At 41.3% G+C, this 20,665-nt stretch overlaps 1 protein-coding gene across 3 annotated transcripts; it reads right to left on the reverse strand.

The window, feature by feature from the left end:
• Positions 1 to 2,518: 2,518 nt before the first annotated feature.
• Positions 2,519 to 11,709, reverse strand: LOC112225482 (cytochrome c oxidase copper chaperone). 3 transcript variants are annotated; one of them, XM_024389480.2, is made up of 4 exons: positions 11,630 to 11,709; positions 10,313 to 10,436; positions 8,690 to 8,799; positions 2,519 to 2,715 (listed from the first exon to the last, which is right to left on the reverse strand). In XM_024389480.2, exons 2-3 carry the CDS (start codon positions 10,426 to 10,428, stop codon positions 8,715 to 8,717), a joined length of 201 nt encoding a protein of 66 aa, XP_024245248.1. In that variant the 5' UTR covers positions 10,429 to 10,436; positions 11,630 to 11,709; the 3' UTR covers positions 2,519 to 2,715; positions 8,690 to 8,714. The 3 variants fall into 3 exon arrangements, with proteins under 3 accessions (XP_024245248.1, XP_024245250.1, XP_024245247.1); XM_024389482.2 differs by lacking the exon at positions 11,630 to 11,709 and adding an exon at positions 11,035 to 11,239 and having other exon boundaries at positions 8,694 to 8,799; XM_024389479.2 differs by lacking the exon at positions 11,630 to 11,709 and adding an exon at positions 11,035 to 11,236.
• Between the last annotated feature and the right edge of the window lie 8,956 nt (positions 11,710 to 20,665).

Consider the following 20,665-nt stretch of genomic DNA (forward strand, 5'->3'; position numbering starts at 1 on the left):
GGGCTGGTTCCCTGGCATGGCATGACATCCATACAAGGCATTGGGCCAGGGAAAGGGTGCCAATGCAGAGATATCTCAGTGTTCTCTCTGCTAGTATATTACAATGACATTCTTCAGCAGGACACAAAAACAAGATGTATCACAGATACTTGTCCTAAACTACCAAGAAACAAATTGTGCTGGGATGATTTCTGCAGTTGGTACATTCCAGGTTGTTAACTGCCTAAAATACCTACGTCAATCTATTTGCAGAATTTGGGACACTGGCAACGCTCATTACATTTCCATTAAGCACTTGGCTCCTTTGCAGCGCACAGGCCATTGAATGACCTCCATATCACTGCTCATTATGTTTGCATATTTAGCAAGCATCAGGTCTTTAAAAATTCCAGTCCATTGCTAGCAAGCAGGCTTCTAAACTGCAAGGTACTCAGCACTTCACAGAACAATGGCACCTGGGGCTGTGTGTACACAGGGAGCCCAATTAAGATATATATATTTTTTCACTAGCTGGTCTTTTGACCAATCAGATCAGCTCTTTTGCTTAAAATTAGGCAAAAGATCAGAATTGGGCTCTGTGTAAACGCAGCCCTTGTTGTGAGAAGAATTCAGATATGCCAAGTGTTGACTTGAGCAGAAGTTATTTTAAGCCAAAGTGCATACCAGAGAGAGCAGCTGTCACAAGCCAGCCTCAAACAGGAAGGAGAATATCAAAGGACATTCAAACCAGGAAGTTTTTGCAGGGTGACAGGAAGTAAAGTCTGCCTATGTGTATATAGTTATGGCGTCAGTATGGTTCAGCATGAAATTAGGACAGTACTGCATCCTTAAACGGCAATCCGCAGTTGAAACAAAGCTTTTATCCCGTCCCCATTTCACTAAAATGCTGAGGGATGGGGCTGGAAAAATGTAATCACTCTTAAATGTAGTTAAAACTATGTATGCAAGGACTGACCATCCATGATATAAAAATGTGTTTTAACCATGTTGAGGCTATATAAGGTTTACATTTACTTTGTTTTTATTCCAATGTTTGTAAACAATATTATATTTTGGTTTCTGGTTGGGTACATTTCAACTAAGCTCAGGGGGCATTTATAAAGTTACAGTTGAAGTTTACATACACTTAGGTTGGAGTCATTAAAACTTGTTTTTTTAACCACGCCACAAATTTCTTGTTAACAAACTATAGTTTTGGCAAGTCAGGTAGGACATCTACTTTGTGCATGACAAAAGGTTTTCCAACAATTGTTTACAGATTATTTCACTGATAATTCACTGTATCCCAATTCCAGTGGGTCAGAAATGTACATACACTAAGTTGAAACAGCTTGGAAAATTCCAGAAAATGATGTCATGGCTTTAGAAGCTTGATAGGCTAATTGACATCATTTGAGTCAATTGGAGGTGTACCTGTGGATGTATTTCAAGGCCTACCTTCAAACTCTGCGTCTTTGCTTGACATCAAGGGAAAATCCAATGAAATCTGCCCAAAAAAAGACCTCCACATGTATGGTTCATCCTTGGGAGCAATTTCCAAACGCCTGAAGGTACCACGTTCATCTGTACAAACAATAGTTCGCAAGTATAAACACCATGGGACCACGCAGCCATCATACCGCTCAGGAAGAAGACGTGTTCTGTCTCCTAGAGATGAACACACTTTGTTGCGAAAAGTGCAAATCATCCCAACCGTGAAGCACGGGGGTAGCAGCATCATATTGTGGGGGTGCTTTGCTGTAGGAGGGACTGGTGCACTTCACAAAATAGCATCAGGAGGTAGGAAAATTATGTGGCTATATTGAAGCAACATCTCAAGACATCAGTCAGGAAGTTAAAGCTTGGTCACAAATGGGTCTACCAAATGGACAATGACCCCAAGCATACTTTCAAAGTTGTGGCAAAATGTCTTAAGGACAACAAAGTCAAGGTATTGGAGTGGCCATCACAAAGCCCTGACCTCAATCCCATAGAACAGTTGTGGGCAGAACTGAAAAAGTGTGTGCAAGCAAAGAGGCCTACAAACCTGATTCAGTTACACCAGCACTGTCAGGAGGAATGGGCCAAAATTCACCCAACTTATTGTGGAAAGCTTGTGGAAGGCTACCCGAAACATTTAACCCAAGTTTAAATTGTTTAAGGCAATGCTACCAAATACTAATTGAGTGTATGTAAACTTCTGACCCATTGGGAATGTGATGAAAGAAATCAAATCTGAAATAAATCTATTATTTCGACATTTCACATTCTTAAAATAAAGTGGTGATCCTAACTGACCTAAGACAGGGCATTTTTATTAGGATTCAATGTCAGGAATTGTAAAAAACTGAGTTTAAATGTACTTGGCTAAGGTGTATGTAAAGTTCTGACTTCAACTGTATATTCTTCAAGAATCAATGGGTACATATGATTTGTTTATAAGTATAAAAATGGATGTAACCACTGCAGATTGCCCCTTTAACACTACCTATACAATTCATTTAATTGTGGTACATCCTGCCATATAAAAACAAAGTCATTTTGCATAGGACATATATTTAATTCTAATCAGCAGAACAAGATTCACATCATTCTGAAAATCTAAGCATTAAGCCAACATTTCACTCAGTGGAACACCATCCTTGCAGAGATCACATCTTCCATTCAGGTTGCAGTATAAATACAAACAAGAAATATCCCAGGTCTCCTTCCGGACAGCCGGCCACCAACGGCACACTGCAAAAGGAGAACAGAGGAGTGTCAACTTCAGCACATATAAACCATTTCATATAGCAGTCAGACCATCTGAAATGTTGTAAATGCAATGTGACAAGGTTATGAATACTCTGATCAAAATAAAAACACTACCAATATACAAGCTTGTCCCCATCACTGCTTGCGAGCATCATTTAATAAATCACATTTAATCCAATTGATCTCCTTTAAGTCAATCCAAGAGAAACAATCCCTGCACCACCAAAGTTTTTTTTCTCTTATCCATAAACAAACACTACAGCTGTTGACATCAGCAGCTTGATCAACTTCAGCAGAAAAAAGGCAGAAAATGCTAACTTACAGGGGACACTGCAAAACATCAGAAGTTAGGGGCCTTATCCACAAAGCATCTCAGAGTAGAAAATGTGTTAGTTATAGAACTGTCATTCTCATTGAAAGCAGGTCTAAAAAGCGGTAGATCTGTTCCATGATCTCGTTTTTGCATCTTTTACTTTTGTACACCAGCTTCAAAAACAGCTGAAAATACTATATTTGTGGTTATTGAAAATATATTTCACAGCAGTTTAGACAGTTTAGATGGTTCAATGACAACCTATACTTGTTTTGTCAAAGTGAAATTAGGCAAACAGGAAATGGCAGATCGATTTCAGAATATTATACCTTTAACTTTATTTTAATGTAGATAAAAATGACCGAGGAGTGTTTACTACTGATTAGGGTTGGATCGAAATTCACAGAATTGGTACCTGGAGGAAAATGTGGGAGGGTCATTAAATTTCAGTCAACTGGAGGGTTTAGTATTTTTTTTTTTAAATCTAGTCCAGGGGAGGGTCATGTAATTCGTAATTGATGAAATGTATATTTCTCAGTGCTTTAGAATGTATTGCTTATTAGAAGATGAGATAGATAGACAGATGTACTATTTATCGATCTGTGCTCAATGCCGCCCCTCATCTCTGATTCTCCACCGGGCACGCAATATCAAGTGAGCCTACAGGCTATTTAGTGTGGTCTAAATCAAATGATAAATAGCCTACAGGCTACGAAGTGCATGTGCGGAGAAGCACAGAGCAAAGTTATATTTCTAAGATAGCTGCTTGGATGGTGTAAATAAAACTAGTCTGCACTACACACTGCAATGGATATTCCAAACCTGAGCCTGGACTGCTCTGGCGGATCAAATCGAATTTTATTAGTCACATGCGCCGAATACAACAGGTAGACCTTACAGAGAAACACTTACAAGACCCTAACCGACAGTGCAGTTTCAAAAAATACGGATAAGAGATTAAAGTAACAAGTAATTAAAGAAGAGCAGTAAAAATTAAACAGTATGATCATTACACAGGTGCACCTTGTGCTGGGGACAATTTAAGGCCACTCAAATGTGCAGTTCTGTCATGCCACAGATGTCTCAAGTTGAGGGAGTATGCAATTGGGCATGCTGACTGCAGGAATGTCCACCAGAGCTGTTACCAGATAATTTAATGTTCATTGCTCTACCATAAGTAGCCTCCAACGTCTTTTTAGAAAATTTGGCAGTACGTCTAACCGGCCTCACAGACCATGTGTATGGTGTTGTGTGGGCAAGCGGTTTGCTGATGTCAACGTTGCGAACAGAGTGCCGTATGGCGGCGGTGAGGTTATGGTATTGGCAGGTAGCCATAAGCTACAGACAACGAACACAATTTTATTTTATCAATGGCAATTGGAATGAACAGAGATAGCGTGACCAAATCCTGAGGCCCATTGTCGTGCCATTCACCCGCCGCATTCACCTCATGTTTCAGCATGATAATGCACGCCCTCATTTCGCAAGGATCTGTACACAATTCCTGGAAGCAGAAAATGTCCCAGTTATTACATGGCCTGCATACTCAGACAATTGACCCATTGAGCATGTTTGAGATGCTCTGGATCGACGTGTAAGAAAGCGTGTTCCCAGTTCCCGACAATATCCAGCAACTTCGCACAGCCATTGAAGAGGAGTTGGAAAAAAATCCACAGGCCACAATCGACTATACGAAGGAGGGCTGACCCCAATTAGTAGACTGGTCAATTGTTGTCAATCGATATGCTGTTGGTCGTGGCCTGTGCATTTTTAGTCGAGCAGTTGCATATACAGTACCAGTCAAAAGTTTGGACACACCTACTCATTCAAAAGTTTGGACACACCTACTCACCTACTCATTCAGGGGTTCTCTTTATTTTTACATTGTAGAATAATAGACATCAAAACTATGAAATAACACATATGGAATCATGTAGTAAACAAACAAAAAAAAAGTGTTAAACAAATCAAAATATATTTAATATTTTAGATTCTTCAAAGTAGCCACCCTTTGCCCTGATGACAGCTTTGCACACTCTTGGCACTCTCTCAGCCAGCTTCATGAGCTAGTCACCTGGAATGCATTTCTTTACTTCTTAATGCGTTTGAGCCAATTAGTTGTGTTGTGACAAGGTATACAGAAGATAGCCCTATTTGGTAAAAGAACAAGTTCATATTATAGCAAGAACAGCTCAAAAAACCAAAGAGAAACAACAGTCGATCATTACTTTAAGACATGAAGTTCAGTCAATACAGAGCATTTCAAGTGCAGTTGCAAAAACCATCACTTCGCTATGATGAAACTGGCTCTCATGAGGACTGCCACAGGAAAGGAAGACCCAGAGTTACCTCTGCTGCAGAGGATAAGTTCATTAGAGTTACCATCCTCAGAAATTGCAGCCCAAATAAATGCGGCACAGAGTAACAAACATCTCAACACCAACTGTTCAGAGGAGACTGTGTGAATCAGGCCTTCATGGTCGAATTTCTGCAAAGAAACCACTACTAAAGGACAACAATAAGAAAACTTGCTTGGGCTATGAAAGAGCAATGGACATCTGTCTTTTGGTCTGATGATTTTTGGTTCCAACTGCCGTGTCTTTGTGAGAAGCAGAGTAGGTGAACGGATGATCTCCGCATGTGTGGTTCCCAGCTTGAAGCATGTAGGTGGCGTGATTGTGCTTTGCTGGTGACACTGTCAGAGATTTATTTAGAATTCAAGGCACACTTATACAGCATGGCTACCACAGCATTCTGCAGCGATACGCCATCCCATCTGGTTTGCGCTTGGTGGGACTATCATTAATTTTTCAACAGGACAATGACCCAACACACCTCCAGGCTGTGTAAGGGCTATTTGACCAAGAAGGAGGGTGATGGAGTGCTGCATCAGATGAATTGGCCACAATCACCCGACCTCAACCGAACTGAGATGGTTTGGGATGAGTTGGACCGCAGAGTGAAGGAAAAGCAGGCAACAAGTGCTCAGCATATTTGGGAACTCCTTCAAGACTGTTGGAAAAGCATTCTAGGTGAAACTGGTTGAGAGAGTGCCAAGAGTGTGCAAAGCAGTCATCAGGGCAAAGGGTGGCTACTTTGAAGAATCTCAACTATATTTTGATCTGTTTAACACTTTTTTTGGTTACTACATGATTCCATGTGCTATTTCATAGTTTTGATGTCTTCCCTATTATTCGACAATGTAGAAAATAGGAAAACAAGGAAAAACCCTTAAATGAGTACGTGTCCAAACTTTTTACTGGTACTGTATGTAAATGTGATTTAACTTTTTTATTTCTAATAAATTAGCAACAATTTCTAAAAACCTGTTTTTGCTTTGTCATTATGGGGTATTGTGTGTAGATTGATAAGGAAAAAGAATAATCCATTTTAGAATAAGGCTATAACTTAACAAAATGTGGAAGAAATCAAGGGGTCTGAATACTTTCCGAATGCACTGTATATACCCACTAGACTGACTTATGGGGGGGATTGCTGTGTCGATGCCACCACGTCTCCATCTTGGCAATCACCCACCACTGTTTAAAAAAAAAAGTGGGAGCTATATAAATGCATGTAATAATGTCTACATTCGTTTGTGCAATATTAATTGTATTACAGACACAGGCTTAATGCATACTTTTAAATTATATTGTGAGATATTTTTTTTCTTCCTTTTAGTATAACTTGGAGACTACTAATGCTACTGTCCCCACTACAACAACAAAAATACATGAAAACTTTGTCCATGAAATAATTCATTCAAATACTGTAGAATTCCATTAATTCCTATGCTCCCACTGTGGAGTGTCATATGGCCGACCAGTGGCTTCAAAGCCTCTAAATGGCCAATACATAGAATCAGCAATCCGGAGTTTATATACAGTGCCTTCTGAAAGTTCAGACCCCTTGACTTTTTCCGCATTATGTAAGGTTACAGCCTTATTCTAAAATGTATACTTTTTTTTATCCCCCCCAATCTACACACACGCCCATAATGACAGAGCAAAAACAGGTTTTTTGATAATTTATTAAAAACTCAAATGAATCTTACATAAGTATTCAGAACCTTTACTCAGTACTTTGTTGAAGCACCTTTGGCAGCGATTACAGCATTGAGTCTTTTTGGGTATGATGCGACAAGCTTGGCACACCTGTATTTGGGGAGTTTCTCCCATTCTTCTCTGCAGATCCTCTCAAGCTCTGAAGGGTGGATGGGGAGCATTGCTGCTCAGCTATTTTCAGGGTCTCTTCAGAGATGTTCGATCGGTTTCAAGTCCGGGCTCTGGCTAGGTCCGGGCTCTGGCTAGGACATTGAGATTTGTCCCAAAGCCACTCCTGTGTTGTCTTGGCTGTGTGCTTAGGGTCATTTTCCTGTTGGAAGGTGAACCTACACCCCAGTCTGAGGTCCTGAGCACTCTGGAGCAGGTTTTTAATCAAGGATCTCTCTGTACTTTATTCCGTTCATCTTTGCCTCAGACTTGACTAGTCTCCCAGTCCCTGCCGCTGAAAAACATCCCCACAGCATGATGCTGCCACCACCATGCTTCACCGTAGGGAAGGTGCCTGGTTTCCTCAAGATGTGACGCTTGGCATTCCGGCCAAAGTGTTCCATCTTGGTTTAATAGACCAAAGAATCTTGTTTCTCATGGTCAGAGTCCTTTAGGTGCCTTTTGGCAAACTCCAAGTGGGCTGTCATGTGCCTTTTACTGAAGAGTGGCTTCCATCTGGCCTCTCAACCATAAAGACCTGATTGGTGGAGTGCTGCAAAGAAGGTTGTCCTTCTGGAAGGTTCTCCCATCTCCACAGAGGAACACTAGAGCTCTGTCAGAGCGACCATGACCAAGACCCTCCACCAATTGCACAGTTTGGCCGGGTGGCCAGCTCTAAGAAGAGTCTTGGTGGTTCCAAACTTCTTCCATTTAAGAATGATGGAGGCCACTTTGTGCTTGGGGACCGTCAATGCTGCAGAGCTGTCATGTTCAATCAATTGAATTTACCACAGGTGGACTGCAATCAAGTTGTAGAAACATCAAGGATGATCAATGGAAACAGGATGCACCTAAGCTCAATTTCGAGTCTCATAGCAAAGAGTAAATAAGGTATCTTTAAAAAAAATATATATATATATACACATTTGCAAATATGTCTAAAAACCTGTTTACACTTTGTCATTATGGGCTAGTGTGTGTAGATTGCTGAGGATTTTTTTTATACCATTTTAGAATAAGGCTGTAACGTAACAAAATGTGGGAAAAAATCAAAGGGTCTGAATACTTTCCGAAGGCACTGTTCATCATTGGTTATTCCCCATCATTTGCAACTTGGTCAATGAGCGTCATCACCAGCTTTCCTTTGTTGTACCTTACTCAAACTGTTGTGATTACCAGCTGAGAAAGTTTTGGGAGTTGATTTATTCCTGGCTCAGTTTGTGTCTGAGCAGTGTCTTAACATCATCCTAAAACCTACACAGAGTTTTTCTTATCTGAAAACTGGCTTTAACAGGATTTCTAGGACATTTGAGCCATTTTGAGGATACGGACACATCTCGGGCAGAATGTTATTTTCACAACATAGGCACTACAAGTGAGGCTAAATTATGCGTCACGACATGCAAGATCAATAGACATATTTGAGACTCACCGACCACTTATTATATGGAGTTATATTAAATCTTGAATCCAAGCGCCCTCATACAATCCTTATGTGCCTCGATGAGATCTGTGCAACTTTCTTCACCCTTCTCAATGATGCTGAAACAGAGGAAATTGTCATCAGCAACTGCATCAGTGGAAGCTCCTCAGAGAAGGAAGGGGAGGACCATCCTCCTCAGTGAATTTCATAAAAATGGTAAAACATTGAAAAAGATATCCTTTTTAGATAAAACTATACTAAATATATTAACGTTACCAAATTATTGATTAAAACACACTGTTTTGCAATGAAGGTCTACAGTAGCCTCAACAGCACTCTGTAGGGTAGCACCATGGTGTAGCCGGAGGACAGCTAGCTTCCGTCCTCCTCTGGATACATTGACTTCAATACAAAACCTAGGAGGCTATTGGTTCTTACCCCCTCCATAGACTTACACAGTAATTATGACAACTTCCAGAGGACGTCCTCCAACCAATCAGAGCTCTTGTAGCATGAACTGACATGTTGTCCACCCAATCAAAGGATCAGAGAATAAATCTAGTACTGAAAGCATAAGCTACAGCTAGCTAGCTAGCACTGCAATGCACAAAATGTGGTGAGTAATTGACTCAAAGAGAGAGAGAAAGACCATTTTTGAAGAGTTAACAAATGTGTTTCTTCAAAAATTGAGTTTTTTTTTATCACTTTCAGTTTCACTTACTTAGCTAGCAAATGCCATGTTAGATAGCTGGCTATGACTATCCAAAACAACACTGGAAGTATGCCAAGTAGAGCTGTTCTTGGTTTTATTCATTGCCACCGGGGCCCGCCAGTGCAATTGTTTACTGACTATACACTAACGTTACTGCATGATTGTTGAGCGTTTAGTAACGCATTAGGTCTATTAGCTATGTTGACTAGGACGTTACTTTAGCTAAAATGGGGACAACGATGTAGGCTGTGCGTAGCGGTTATGAAATGGTTTGGCTTGTAAAGGTTTTTTCACCTGGTCACATACAGATGATGTGTTGTTCATTGAAGTTCACAAACGAAGGGAAAAGGTGAGAGGAGTAGAGTATATAGAGGCAAGAATGAATACAACGTGGCTGCTATGAAAGTGAACTGTGTTTATGCGTGATCAGGGGTGTATTCATTCTTAAACGGAAGAAAACGAAACAGGGATATAAATACTCATTTGTCCAATAGAAACTCTTGTTTGCAACTTTTGGACTAATGATTACACCCTAGATAATCTAGAAGCAGGCAAGAGTGTGCAAGGTGGTATTTAATGTGCCACTGTCTGTCCATGTGTCACTATCATCTAAAATTTCTCTCTCAACCGGTGTACGTTGTAAACTTTCCTTCATAAGCCAGGTTGTAGCAACCTCATAATGGGTATAGGGAACATTTGAGTATCATGTTACATTGAACTGGGTGAATGGAATATGAAAGACAGTCATCCAACATGATGTAATAGAAATAAGGCCATGCTCATGTAAAAACAAAATCGTTCTCCCTCATCATAAACGGCACAGACCGCCACTGAACTGCATACTCCAGAGAAGACAGTCCACGAGAAACTTTCACTTTACAAGTATAATGCCATTCAAGTTCCAATACATGTAAGCCTACCAAACATCCCTGACTTTCTTCGTCTCAGGGCACGCACAACAGGGTTTCAGTGGTTTCTTCTCTGTGCCCTCAATGCCCCTCAATGGCCCGACGCTGGCAGCAGACATGGAGGACATTTTTCAGGCTGTAAAATAAACCGTGTAAGCGATTAGCTGCATGGCATCATCATAAAACGGTCAATGTTATCTCATATCCTTGGAACGTCCCTACCCTTAACCATAATAAACGCCAACTTCAAAATTGGGTAGGGATGTCCCAAGGATCCCGGATATAACGGACCATCATAGAACGCAGAGTGAAAATGGAGCCAACTTTACACGAGAAGATACTCTGCTACATGTGTTACAAAGTGCCAGTTCTCAATATATTTGCTAGCTTCCCAAATTGATGGCAACATTGTGATTGATTGTAGGTAGTTATTTAACTAAAGACAAACAGTTTCCTATAGCTGATGTCACATTATAGGTCACTTAATTTCACGTAGAAATTCCATTTGCAAAACCAAAACCACACCATCTGCTAGAACCAAAACTATATGTCTAGGCTAGTTATCTAGCTAACGTTAGCTTACATACAAAGCTATATTTTAGAAAAACATTAGCTTGTAATACTGTATGTCAAGATCACTCGTACTGAATTATTTAAGAGCAGTGCACAATTAAACATTCAGTAGAGAAGATATTTAACAACACACTAGCAAAAATAATCCTTATGTAACATACTTAGCTAGCTAGCTGTTATGCCTTCATGCGCATGGACGCCGATTTATGTGTCCTTCCTTATACAGCACGGTGTAGCCAGTTATGTTTTTGATGGTTACGCTAAGATTTCTGGGACATTAAGTTTTAATTTCCAAACTGCAACAAATTGACAAGTGTAGGTCATTCCACTCATTTTTGCTTCTACCAGGGGCGCAACTTTCACGGGGGGAGGGGGGCATGATGCCCCCACATTCTGAAATTGCATATTTGTCCCCCCAGTTTTATCATTGCACTGTGATACACAACGCAGCACCGGTGTGCTTTAGGACCATCAAATTTTATTGGTCACATACACTTATTTAGCAGATGTTACTGTGGGTGTAGCGAAATGCTTGTGTTCCTAGCTCCAACAGTGCAGTAGTATCTAACAATTCACAGCAATACACACACATCTAAAGTAAAATAATGGAATTAGGAAATATATAAATATTAGGACGAGCAATGTCAGAGTGGCATTGACTAAAATACAGTAGAATAGAATACAGTAAACTGTAGCGACCAGCACAGACAGCTGTGTGTTATGTGTTAGGCTTGTAGGTGGTTGTGTTGTACTTACCAGTACCCAGAGTTCAACCTGCTATCTGCCAATCACGGGAATGCCTGGAATGTTCTGATGCGGGGCATCCTGGCGGTGGCGGAGTGGCGTGGAGGGGAGTTGGGCAGGGGGGTGGAGCATTGGCAGTTAAGACCAGGTTAAGCCTTTGTTCTCTCTTACGTCTGGCCTTCACAAGAGAAGGTCACGGGTTGGCTTGTGTGTTATCTTTCATTTATTTGGTGTGGGCTACGGCCAAACAGTAGCCTGTGTAAAGTTGGGTTAATAAACCGTCAATTAGTAAACTCAATCCTCTGTCTGGACAATTTTTCCTTTATGATCTAGTCAGGTCATTACAATACATATGAAATGAGTAAAGCAGTACGGTATGTAAACATTATTAAAGTGACTAGTGAGCCATTATTAAAGTGACCAGTTATTCCATGTCTACATACAGTGGGGCAAAAAAGTATTTAGTCAGCCACCAATTGTGCAAGTTCTCCCACTTAAAAAGATGAGAGGCCTGTAATTTTCATCATAGGTACACTTCAGCTATGACAGACAAAATGAGAAAAAAAAATCCAGAAAATCACATTGTAGGATTTTTAATGAATTTATTTGCAAATTATGGTGGAAAATAAGTATTTGGTCACCTACAAACAAGCAAGATTTCTGCCTCTCACAGACCTGTAACTTCTTCTTTAAGAGGCTGTACTGTCCTCCACTCGTTACCTGTATTAATGGCACCTGTTTGAACTTGTTATCAGTATAAAAGACACCTGTCCACAACCTCAAACAGTCACACTCCAAACTCCACTATGGCCAAGACCAAAGAGCTGTCAAAGGACACCAGAAACAAAATTGTAGACCTGCACCAGGCTGGGAAGACTGAATCTGTAATAGGTAAGCAGCTTGGTTTGAAGAAATCAACTGTGGGAGCAATTATTAGGAAATGGAAGACATACAAGACCACTGATAATCTCCCTCGATCTGGGGCTCCACGCAAGATCTCACCCGGTGGGGTCAAAATGATCACAAGAACGGTGAGCAAAAATCCCAGAACCACACGGGGAGACCTAGTGAATGACCTGCAGAGAGCTGGGACCAAAGTAACAAAGCCTACCATCAGTAACACACTACGCCGCCAGGGACTCAAATCCTGCAGTGCCAGACGTGTCCCCCTGCTTAAGCCAGTACATGTCCAGGCCCATCTGAAGTTTGCTAGAGGGCATTTGGATGATCCAGAAGAAGATTGGGAGAATGTCATATGGTCAGATGAAACCAAGATAGAACTTTTTGGTAAAAACTCAACTTGTCGTGTTTGGAGGACAAAGAATGCTGAGTTGCATCCAAAGAACACCATACCTACTGTGAAGCATGGGGGTGGAAACATCATGCTTTGGGGCTGTTTTTCTGCAAAGGGACCAGGACGACTGAGGAAAGAATGAACGGGGCCATGTATTGTGAGATTTTGTGTGAAAATCTCCTTCCATCAGCAAGGGCATTGAAGATGAAACGTGGCTGGGTCTTTCAGCATGACAATGATCCCAAACACACCGCCCGGGCAACAAAGGAGTGGCTTCGTAAGAAGCATTTCAAGGTCCTGGAGTGGCCTAGCCAGTCTCCAGATCTCAACCAGTCTGTGACAACACTTTATTCCCTCTGTGCAGCAAACAATGGACAAGCAAGAAACTATTTTAAAGCAATCTGACAAACCTCTGAAGTTAATTTCGAAAATTGTATTAAGGGTTGATAGAGGCTTTTCCCGATGGCACAAAAATGTGAGGAAGATCTGGGAGATGCTATTGATGATGATGAATGGATACAGATATGATAGAATGCCCAGCCATGTTCATATAATCTCAGACATAAATTACTGCAGTTTAAGACCACTCATAGAACCTACTATATGCCAGTGAAACTGAATATCATGCACTCAGAATTGTTATTCTTCTGCTGGAGGTGTAAAACACAAAAGGGGCCATATTTGCATATTTTATGGTCTTGTGAACACTGGCTGAATTCTGGCAAAGAGTCTTTCAAAGAGTTCTGGCAAAGAGTTCTTTTATCTCAGCATGTCCTAAGATTCTCCCTTCTCCCTGTTTTTGTTTGCTTGGAAATGTTGATAGTGGAGACTGTTTAAGCAATCCTTAGCTGCTGGGCTGCTCATTCCTGGCCCTGGGGGTCTGCCGCACTGTTGGTTGTCACTCTGGCCTTGGCCTAACACACCTGAAACCAATAATGAATGTTATTGAATGTTATTGAATTCAATAATGAATGTCACTAAGATCCTAAAGCTGAGTGAGGTGTGTTGGGTTGGGGCGCTGCATGGCAATGGACCCCTAGGGGCAAGACGGGATGACCCAGCTATATTGTGTGCAAGTAAAAAGAGGTCTACAGTACTATTAGGCTTATGATAGGAATTACACTGAAAAAAATATAGTTCTGTCATCAATCCCTTAAACACATTTAATAATGATCTCTTACTTAGCTTGATGAATGTGGGCATTTTTGCTTACTTTTTGTTGTTCTAAATAGAGACGGCTAGAAGGGCCATGGGTCATATTAGATTGTCTATAAATGCAGGAAATGAGCTCTAGATGCCCCCCAAAATGGGAGGACCCCCAGACCTCCCCACCAAGGTGCCCCTCCCGTGTTGTTTTTAATGATTATAGATCATTTAATCTAATGTCCATGTTTTTACCTGGCGTGTGTGATTCTACAACTTGTTGGATGCATTTGCTATTTGTTTTAGTTGTGTTTCAGATTATGTTGTGCCCTATAGAAATGAATGGTAAATAATGTATAGTGTCATTTTGTAGTCACTTTTATTCTGAATAAGAATATGTGTTTCTAAACACTTCTACATTAATGTGAATGCTACCATGATTGCGGATAGATGAATGAATCGTGAATATTGATGAGTGAGAAAGTTAAACGCACAAATATCATACCCCCAAGACATGTAAGACATGCAAACCTCTCACCATTACAATAACGGTAATTTTGCATTTTTGGGGTGGTATGATATTTATGTCTCTGTAATTATAATTTTTAAAATTTTACCTTTATTTAACTAGGCGAGTCAGTAAAGAACAAATTCTTATTTTCAATGACTGACTAGGAACAGTGGGTTAACTGCCTGTTCAAGGGCAGAATGACAGATTTGTACCTTGTCAGCTCAGGGGTTTGAACTTGCAACCTTCCGGTTACTAGTCCAATGCTCTAACCACTAGGCTACGCCGCCACCCCTTAAGAAGCTGGCCTCTGCCATTCAACTGTATTAGAGCAGAATTGTGGTGTGTCAGTGGAATGAACCTATCACATTTTGACTTGCAATAGGTGAGACCTATAAATTATTTTTTTTTAAGTGATAACACGTCACTCATTAAAGCACAAGAGAAAATAAGTGGTACAAGCAGTAGTTTGCCCATACTAAAGCTAGTAACGTTTTTAGTTAACCTTTATTTTTATCAGGGAGTAATACTGAGACCAAGGTCTCTTTTACAGATGAGCCCTGAATTACATGAATTACAGAAAATACACAAAACGCAGGCAGGAAGAAAAACATGGTCATAAAAAAAAAAAGATTCATCAGTAGTAAGGTCCTCAAATCAGCTTTCTGAATTGCCCTGAGTGCACCAAAACATACATTCAAAAACATTTTTAAGATAGTTCTACAAATAAAGTGCAAAAAACCTAAAAGCTGATTTACCTAATTCAGTAGAGATCAAAGGAATTGCCAGAGTTAGCCATCCATGTGGTACTTGTATGTCTAAAGTTTAGTAAAGACGTTAGGTACAGGGGGACTTTTTGTAAAATGACTTTATAAATTAAAACATAGCAATGTATCAACCTACTTGCCATCAAAGAGGGCCAACCAACTTTCTGATAGAGAATGCAGGGATGAGTACTAAAATTGTCACCCGTAATAAAAACTGCATTTAACGGCTTTAATGAAGTGGCACCTGTGTTCAAATAGATGGTGTCGCCATTGTCAAGGACCGATAGGAACGTCACCTAAATAATATCTTTTCTACTATTTCTATAGAAGAAGCCTGTTTTCATTCCCAGCTTGATAACTCATCAATATGCGCTTTAAAAGCCACCTTCAAAGAAAATCACATTTCTTTGTCCATTAAAATAACATAAAATTGATCAGAAATACAGTGTAGACATTGTAAATAACTATTGTAGCTGGAAATGGCTGATTCTTTATGGAACATCTACATAGGCGTACAGAGGTCCATTATCAGCAACCATCACTCCTGTGTTCCAATGGCACATTGTGTTAGCTAATACAAGTTTATCATTTTAAAAAGGCTAATTGGTTATTAGAAAACACTTTTGTAATTATGTTAGCACAGCTGAAAACTGTTCTGATTAAAGAAGCAATAAAACTGTCCTTCTTTAGACGAGTTGAGTATCTGGAGCATCAGCATTTGTGAGTTTGATTACAGGCTCAAAATGGCCAGAAACAAAGACCTTTCTTCTGAAACTCTTTAGTATATTCTTGTTCTGAGAAATGAAGGCTATTCCATGCGAGAAATTGCCAAGAAACTGAAGATCTCGTACAATGTTGTATATTACAATAATGTATACCTTTCTAAAATTATCCGCAACCATTGTTGCAATCCCTATTACCAGTCTGTTCAACCTCTCTTTCGTATCGTCCGAGATCCCTAAAGATTGGAAAGCTGCTGCGGTCATCCCCCTCTTCAAAGGGGGTGACACTCTAGACCCAAACTGTTATAGACCTTTATCCATCCTGCTCTGCCTTTCTAAAGTCTTCAAAAGCCAAGTTAATAAACAGATCACTGACCATTTCGAATCCCACATTACCTTCTCCACAGTGCAATCCGGTTTCCGAGCTGGTCATGGGGGAACCTCAGCCATGCTCAAGGTCGGGCCAATTGAGGTAGTATGTACTGTATGTGTGCCATTCAGATGGTGAATGGCACAGATATACAAAAGAAAGACAACAGTTAAATATGTCTTTGAACAGGGTATGGTACATTAGTAGGTGCCAGGCTCACCGGTTTGTGTCAAGAACGGCAAGAATGCTGGGTTTTTCACACTCAACAGTTTCCCACGTGTATCAAGAATGGTCAACCACCAAAAGTACATCCTGCAAATTTGACAACAGTGGGAAGCAATGGAGTCAGCATGGGCCAGCATCCCTGTGGAACCCTTTCGACACCTTGTAGAGTACATGCCCCGACGACTTGAGGCTGTTCTGAGTGCAAAAGGGGAGGTGCAACGCAATATGAGGATGGTGTTCCTAATGCTTGGTATACTCAGTAACCTAAGCATCAGAATAAGCTGCCTCAATATTTGCAGCCATAGTTGATAATATATCGTTCTAGGAGCTGATCCATCATCAGTATTGTGGAATAATTACAATTTTAAGGTAAGATCTAAATGGAGAAAGCTGATCCGAGAGCAGTGCTGCCTTTCTTTTGATCATATCAGTATCGACACATGCCTCAACGATGCACTTAGCAAATGTTCTCTCTGCATGGTGTTTGGGAAACGCATGTTACATCTTTTGCCATTGTAGGAAATATGCATCGTTAAAACAAGACTGTTCCATGACTATCGAGAAACGGGGCCCAGTACAATAGCCTACACATGGAGAGGAACCTAAAGGCACATACAGTATCAACCAATACTACTCACCCAACAGACTGGGCAGGTGTGGACCAGTGCTGCCTTGGCTTCAGTCTTCTGGTCTGCCGTTTCTCCCTTCCTAGCAGCCACTGCCAGTGCATCAGTCAACAAGTGAAAATTCAACTTGAAAGTGGAAAATGCATTTTATATCAATGCTCTCTAAATTAGTTTACATCCCTATAAGTGAGCATTTCTCCTTTGCCAAGATAATCACCTGACTGGTGTGGCATATCAAGAAGCTGATTAAACAGCATGATCATTACACAGGTGCACCTTGTGCTGGGGGCAATAAAAGGCCAATTTAAAATGTGCAGTTTTGTCACACAATACAATGCCACAGATGTCTCAAGTTTTGGTGGAGCGTGCAATTCACATGCTGACTGCAGGAATGTCCATCAGAGCTGTTGCCAGAGAGTATAATGTAAACTTTTCTACCAAAAGCTGCCTCCAACATAATTTTAAAGAATTTGGCAGTACTTCCAACCGGTCTCACAATCACAGACCACGTGTAACCATGCCAGCCCTTGATCTCCATATCCAGTTTCTTCACCTGTGGGATCATCTGACGGGGGGTGGGTTTGCGGAGGAGTATTTCTGTCTGTAATAAAGTCCTTTTGTGGGGATAAACTCATTCTGATTTCCTGGACCTGCCTCCCCAGTGGATGGGCCTGGCTGCCAAGTGGGTGGCCTCTAAGGCCCACTGATGGCTGTACCCGTGGGCATCACAAACCCCAGGCATCTTCCTTTTCAATTGCTCCACCTCCACACTACCCCAGAAATCACTTCCTTTAACTGTGCCCTGTATCTAAGTGCAAAGAAAGATACAGGTCTTTTCCCAAGTTGCTGCGCCCTCTGATCTGAAGAAACACAAACAAACCACTTTGGGTTACCTTCACCGACACAAAAGCACCCACCATATTTTCCAACAAACCTGAAACCACCCATGAATGAGCCAGAAGACATGGTTCCACCCTCTTCATTAATCTCTGGACTAAACATACCTTTATCATAACGATGTCCATCAATGCAAGGCTCAAAGCTCCACACAACACCTTCTAGCCCTTCCATTTCACTTCCAGAACTCAAACTGGTGTCCGGCTCACTCTGTTTGAACTTGACACCAATCTTGCTCAAAACATCCTCTCCCTTGTTATTGCTAGCTTCAACAGATTCACACCCATCCTCTGCCTTCTTCAGTCTTTTCAACCTCTTCTCTTTCCCTCCAATCCTCCTCCCTTAACCCGTTGTCTCAATGAAGAGTTTGGCATTTGACTAGCTACTTGCACTCGCAGTTACAAGCCTGTTAGAGTTAGTGGGGGCAGACAAGTAATATCCACCGTCGTAGTACGGATGAAGCCTGAGCTGGAATGTAAAGCTAACTGAAGCTGGCTAGCTTTATAAAAGCCTGAGTAGATCTAGCTTTCTTTGTATTATACCACTCTGATGTTACACTCATCACTGTTGATCCACCCACTGATGTTACACCCATTGCTGTTGATCCACCCACTTCTTTTGCAACGCCCACTTTCAGACACACTCCAAGTATGCAGTTACCCATACCAAAGATTATTTATTGACCAGATAGTAGAGTGACCGCTCTAAAAATGGAAATACATGTCCTCAAAGATGGAACGCAGGTGGGAGAAGGCAAGATCAGGTGGGACCATTATAGCAAATGAGAGGGCAAATACGCTTGAGAACAACAGGCACAACTCCGATATCACATTTTTTTGTGCGTCCACTTATATCAGTGCATTCGTAACAACCTAACCATTACGAAACTTATATTAGATCAAATAAGCCTGACGTAGCAAATTATCAATTATATTTTTCATTGACCTCCATACAAACATTCCTCACTTTGTGGTCTTATTTTCGTGAACAGATTATGGCCTGAGTAAACGCTCTTGCCTCACCTCTTCCTCTCTGCCCAAACTTCAACGGTCTTCAACCTTTTCTTGCCCAGGGACCCCATCATACTTTTTTAAGGTCAATGATAACGGCAAGGAGAAATAGGCCTGATCCCCCCCCTAATCCCCCACCAAAAATAAATAAATAAATTTGAAAAGGAAGTGTAAACTCTAACATAGCTTATTAGATATAAAGGTAACTCCAAACACATTGAAACATTCCATAACTGCAGGTGGCAGTAAATCGGCGAGCTTGGCTTTATGCCTGTTCAAACAACACACAGTGGCAGTGTGCACCCTTTCAGTTTGTTTGCCAACTCATAGAAGTAGCATAAGAATAAAATTGACTACTTCAAAATGGAGATGGCCTCAATTGCGATGCCAAACATTTGTATAACTAACCCAAGATAGACCACAGCCTGTCTTTTCCAATGGGAGTAAATTAGAGATAGTGTGTAGAACAAGCAAGGAGGTGGGACGAGCCAAGCACTAGCTAGCAAGATCCTATTGGCATGTTTTAGCAGTTATTTGCATATTTCCATAAGGGAATGTCTTCTCTGTAAAGCGTGAGTGTGCAATAACAACATTTTCCCTTGCACTCCTTCTAAACAATGTCATTTTTAAAAACTTTGGCAAAGTCTACAAAACTTAGTCCACTGTTCGTAACAGATTCTAGTTTTGGGAACTGTATTGAGATCAACTATTTCATAGATGAGAACTTGCAGAATGTCTCGCTCTATCTTCTCCCATCTTCTCCCACTGCCATTCTCCCATTTTGGAGAATGTTGCAGGCAGCAGAACGTTCTCCACGGCGTCTCCAGACTCTGTCACGTCTGCCACATGTGCTCAGTGTGAACCTGCTTTCATCTGTGAAGAACACAAGGCGCCAGTGGCGAATTTGCCAATCTTGGTGTTCTCTGGCAAATGCCAAACGTCCTGCACGGTGTTGGGCTGTAAGCACAACCCCCACCTGTGGACGTCGGGCCCTCATACCACCCTCATGGAGTCTGTTTCTGACCGTTTGAGCAGACACATGCACATTTGTGGCCTGCTGGAGGTCATTTTGCAGGGCTCTGGCAGTGCTCCTCCTGCTCCTCCTTGCACAAAGGCGGAGGTAGCGGTCCTGCTGCTGGGTTGTTGCCCTCCTACGGACTCCTCCACGTCTCCTGATGTACTGGCCTGTCTCCTGGTAGAACCTCCATGCTCTGGACACTACGCTGACAGACACAGCAAACCTTCTTGCCACAGCTCGCATTGATGTGCCATCCTGGATGAGCTGCACTACCTGAGCCACTTGTGTGTGTTGTAGACTCCGTCTCATGCTACCACTAGTGTAAAAGCACCGCCAGCATTCAAAAGTGACCAAAACATCAGCCAGGAAGCATAGGAACTGAGAAGTGGTTTGTAGTCACCACCTGCAGAACCACTCCTTTATTGGGGGTGTCTTGCTAATTGCCTATAATTTCCACCTGTTGTCTAT

The sequence above is a fragment of the Oncorhynchus tshawytscha genome, linkage group LG26 (genome assembly GCF_018296145.1).
Source record: "Oncorhynchus tshawytscha isolate Ot180627B linkage group LG26, Otsh_v2.0, whole genome shotgun sequence".
NCBI classification, from domain to species: domain Eukaryota; kingdom Metazoa; phylum Chordata; class Actinopteri; order Salmoniformes; family Salmonidae; genus Oncorhynchus; species Oncorhynchus tshawytscha.

What these genes read in the sequence shown, in the direction of transcription:
- LOC112225482 (XM_024389480.2), bottom strand. Translation starts at nt 10,428, where the DNA reads ATGTCCTCCATGTCTGCTGCCAGCGTCGGGCCATTGAGGGGCATTGAG. An exon ending in AAGAAAGTCAGGGATGTTTG is followed by an intron (nt 8,800 to 10,312) that starts GTAGGCTTACAT and finishes CCTCTGTTTCAG; the next exon opens with CATCATTGAGAAGGGTGAAG.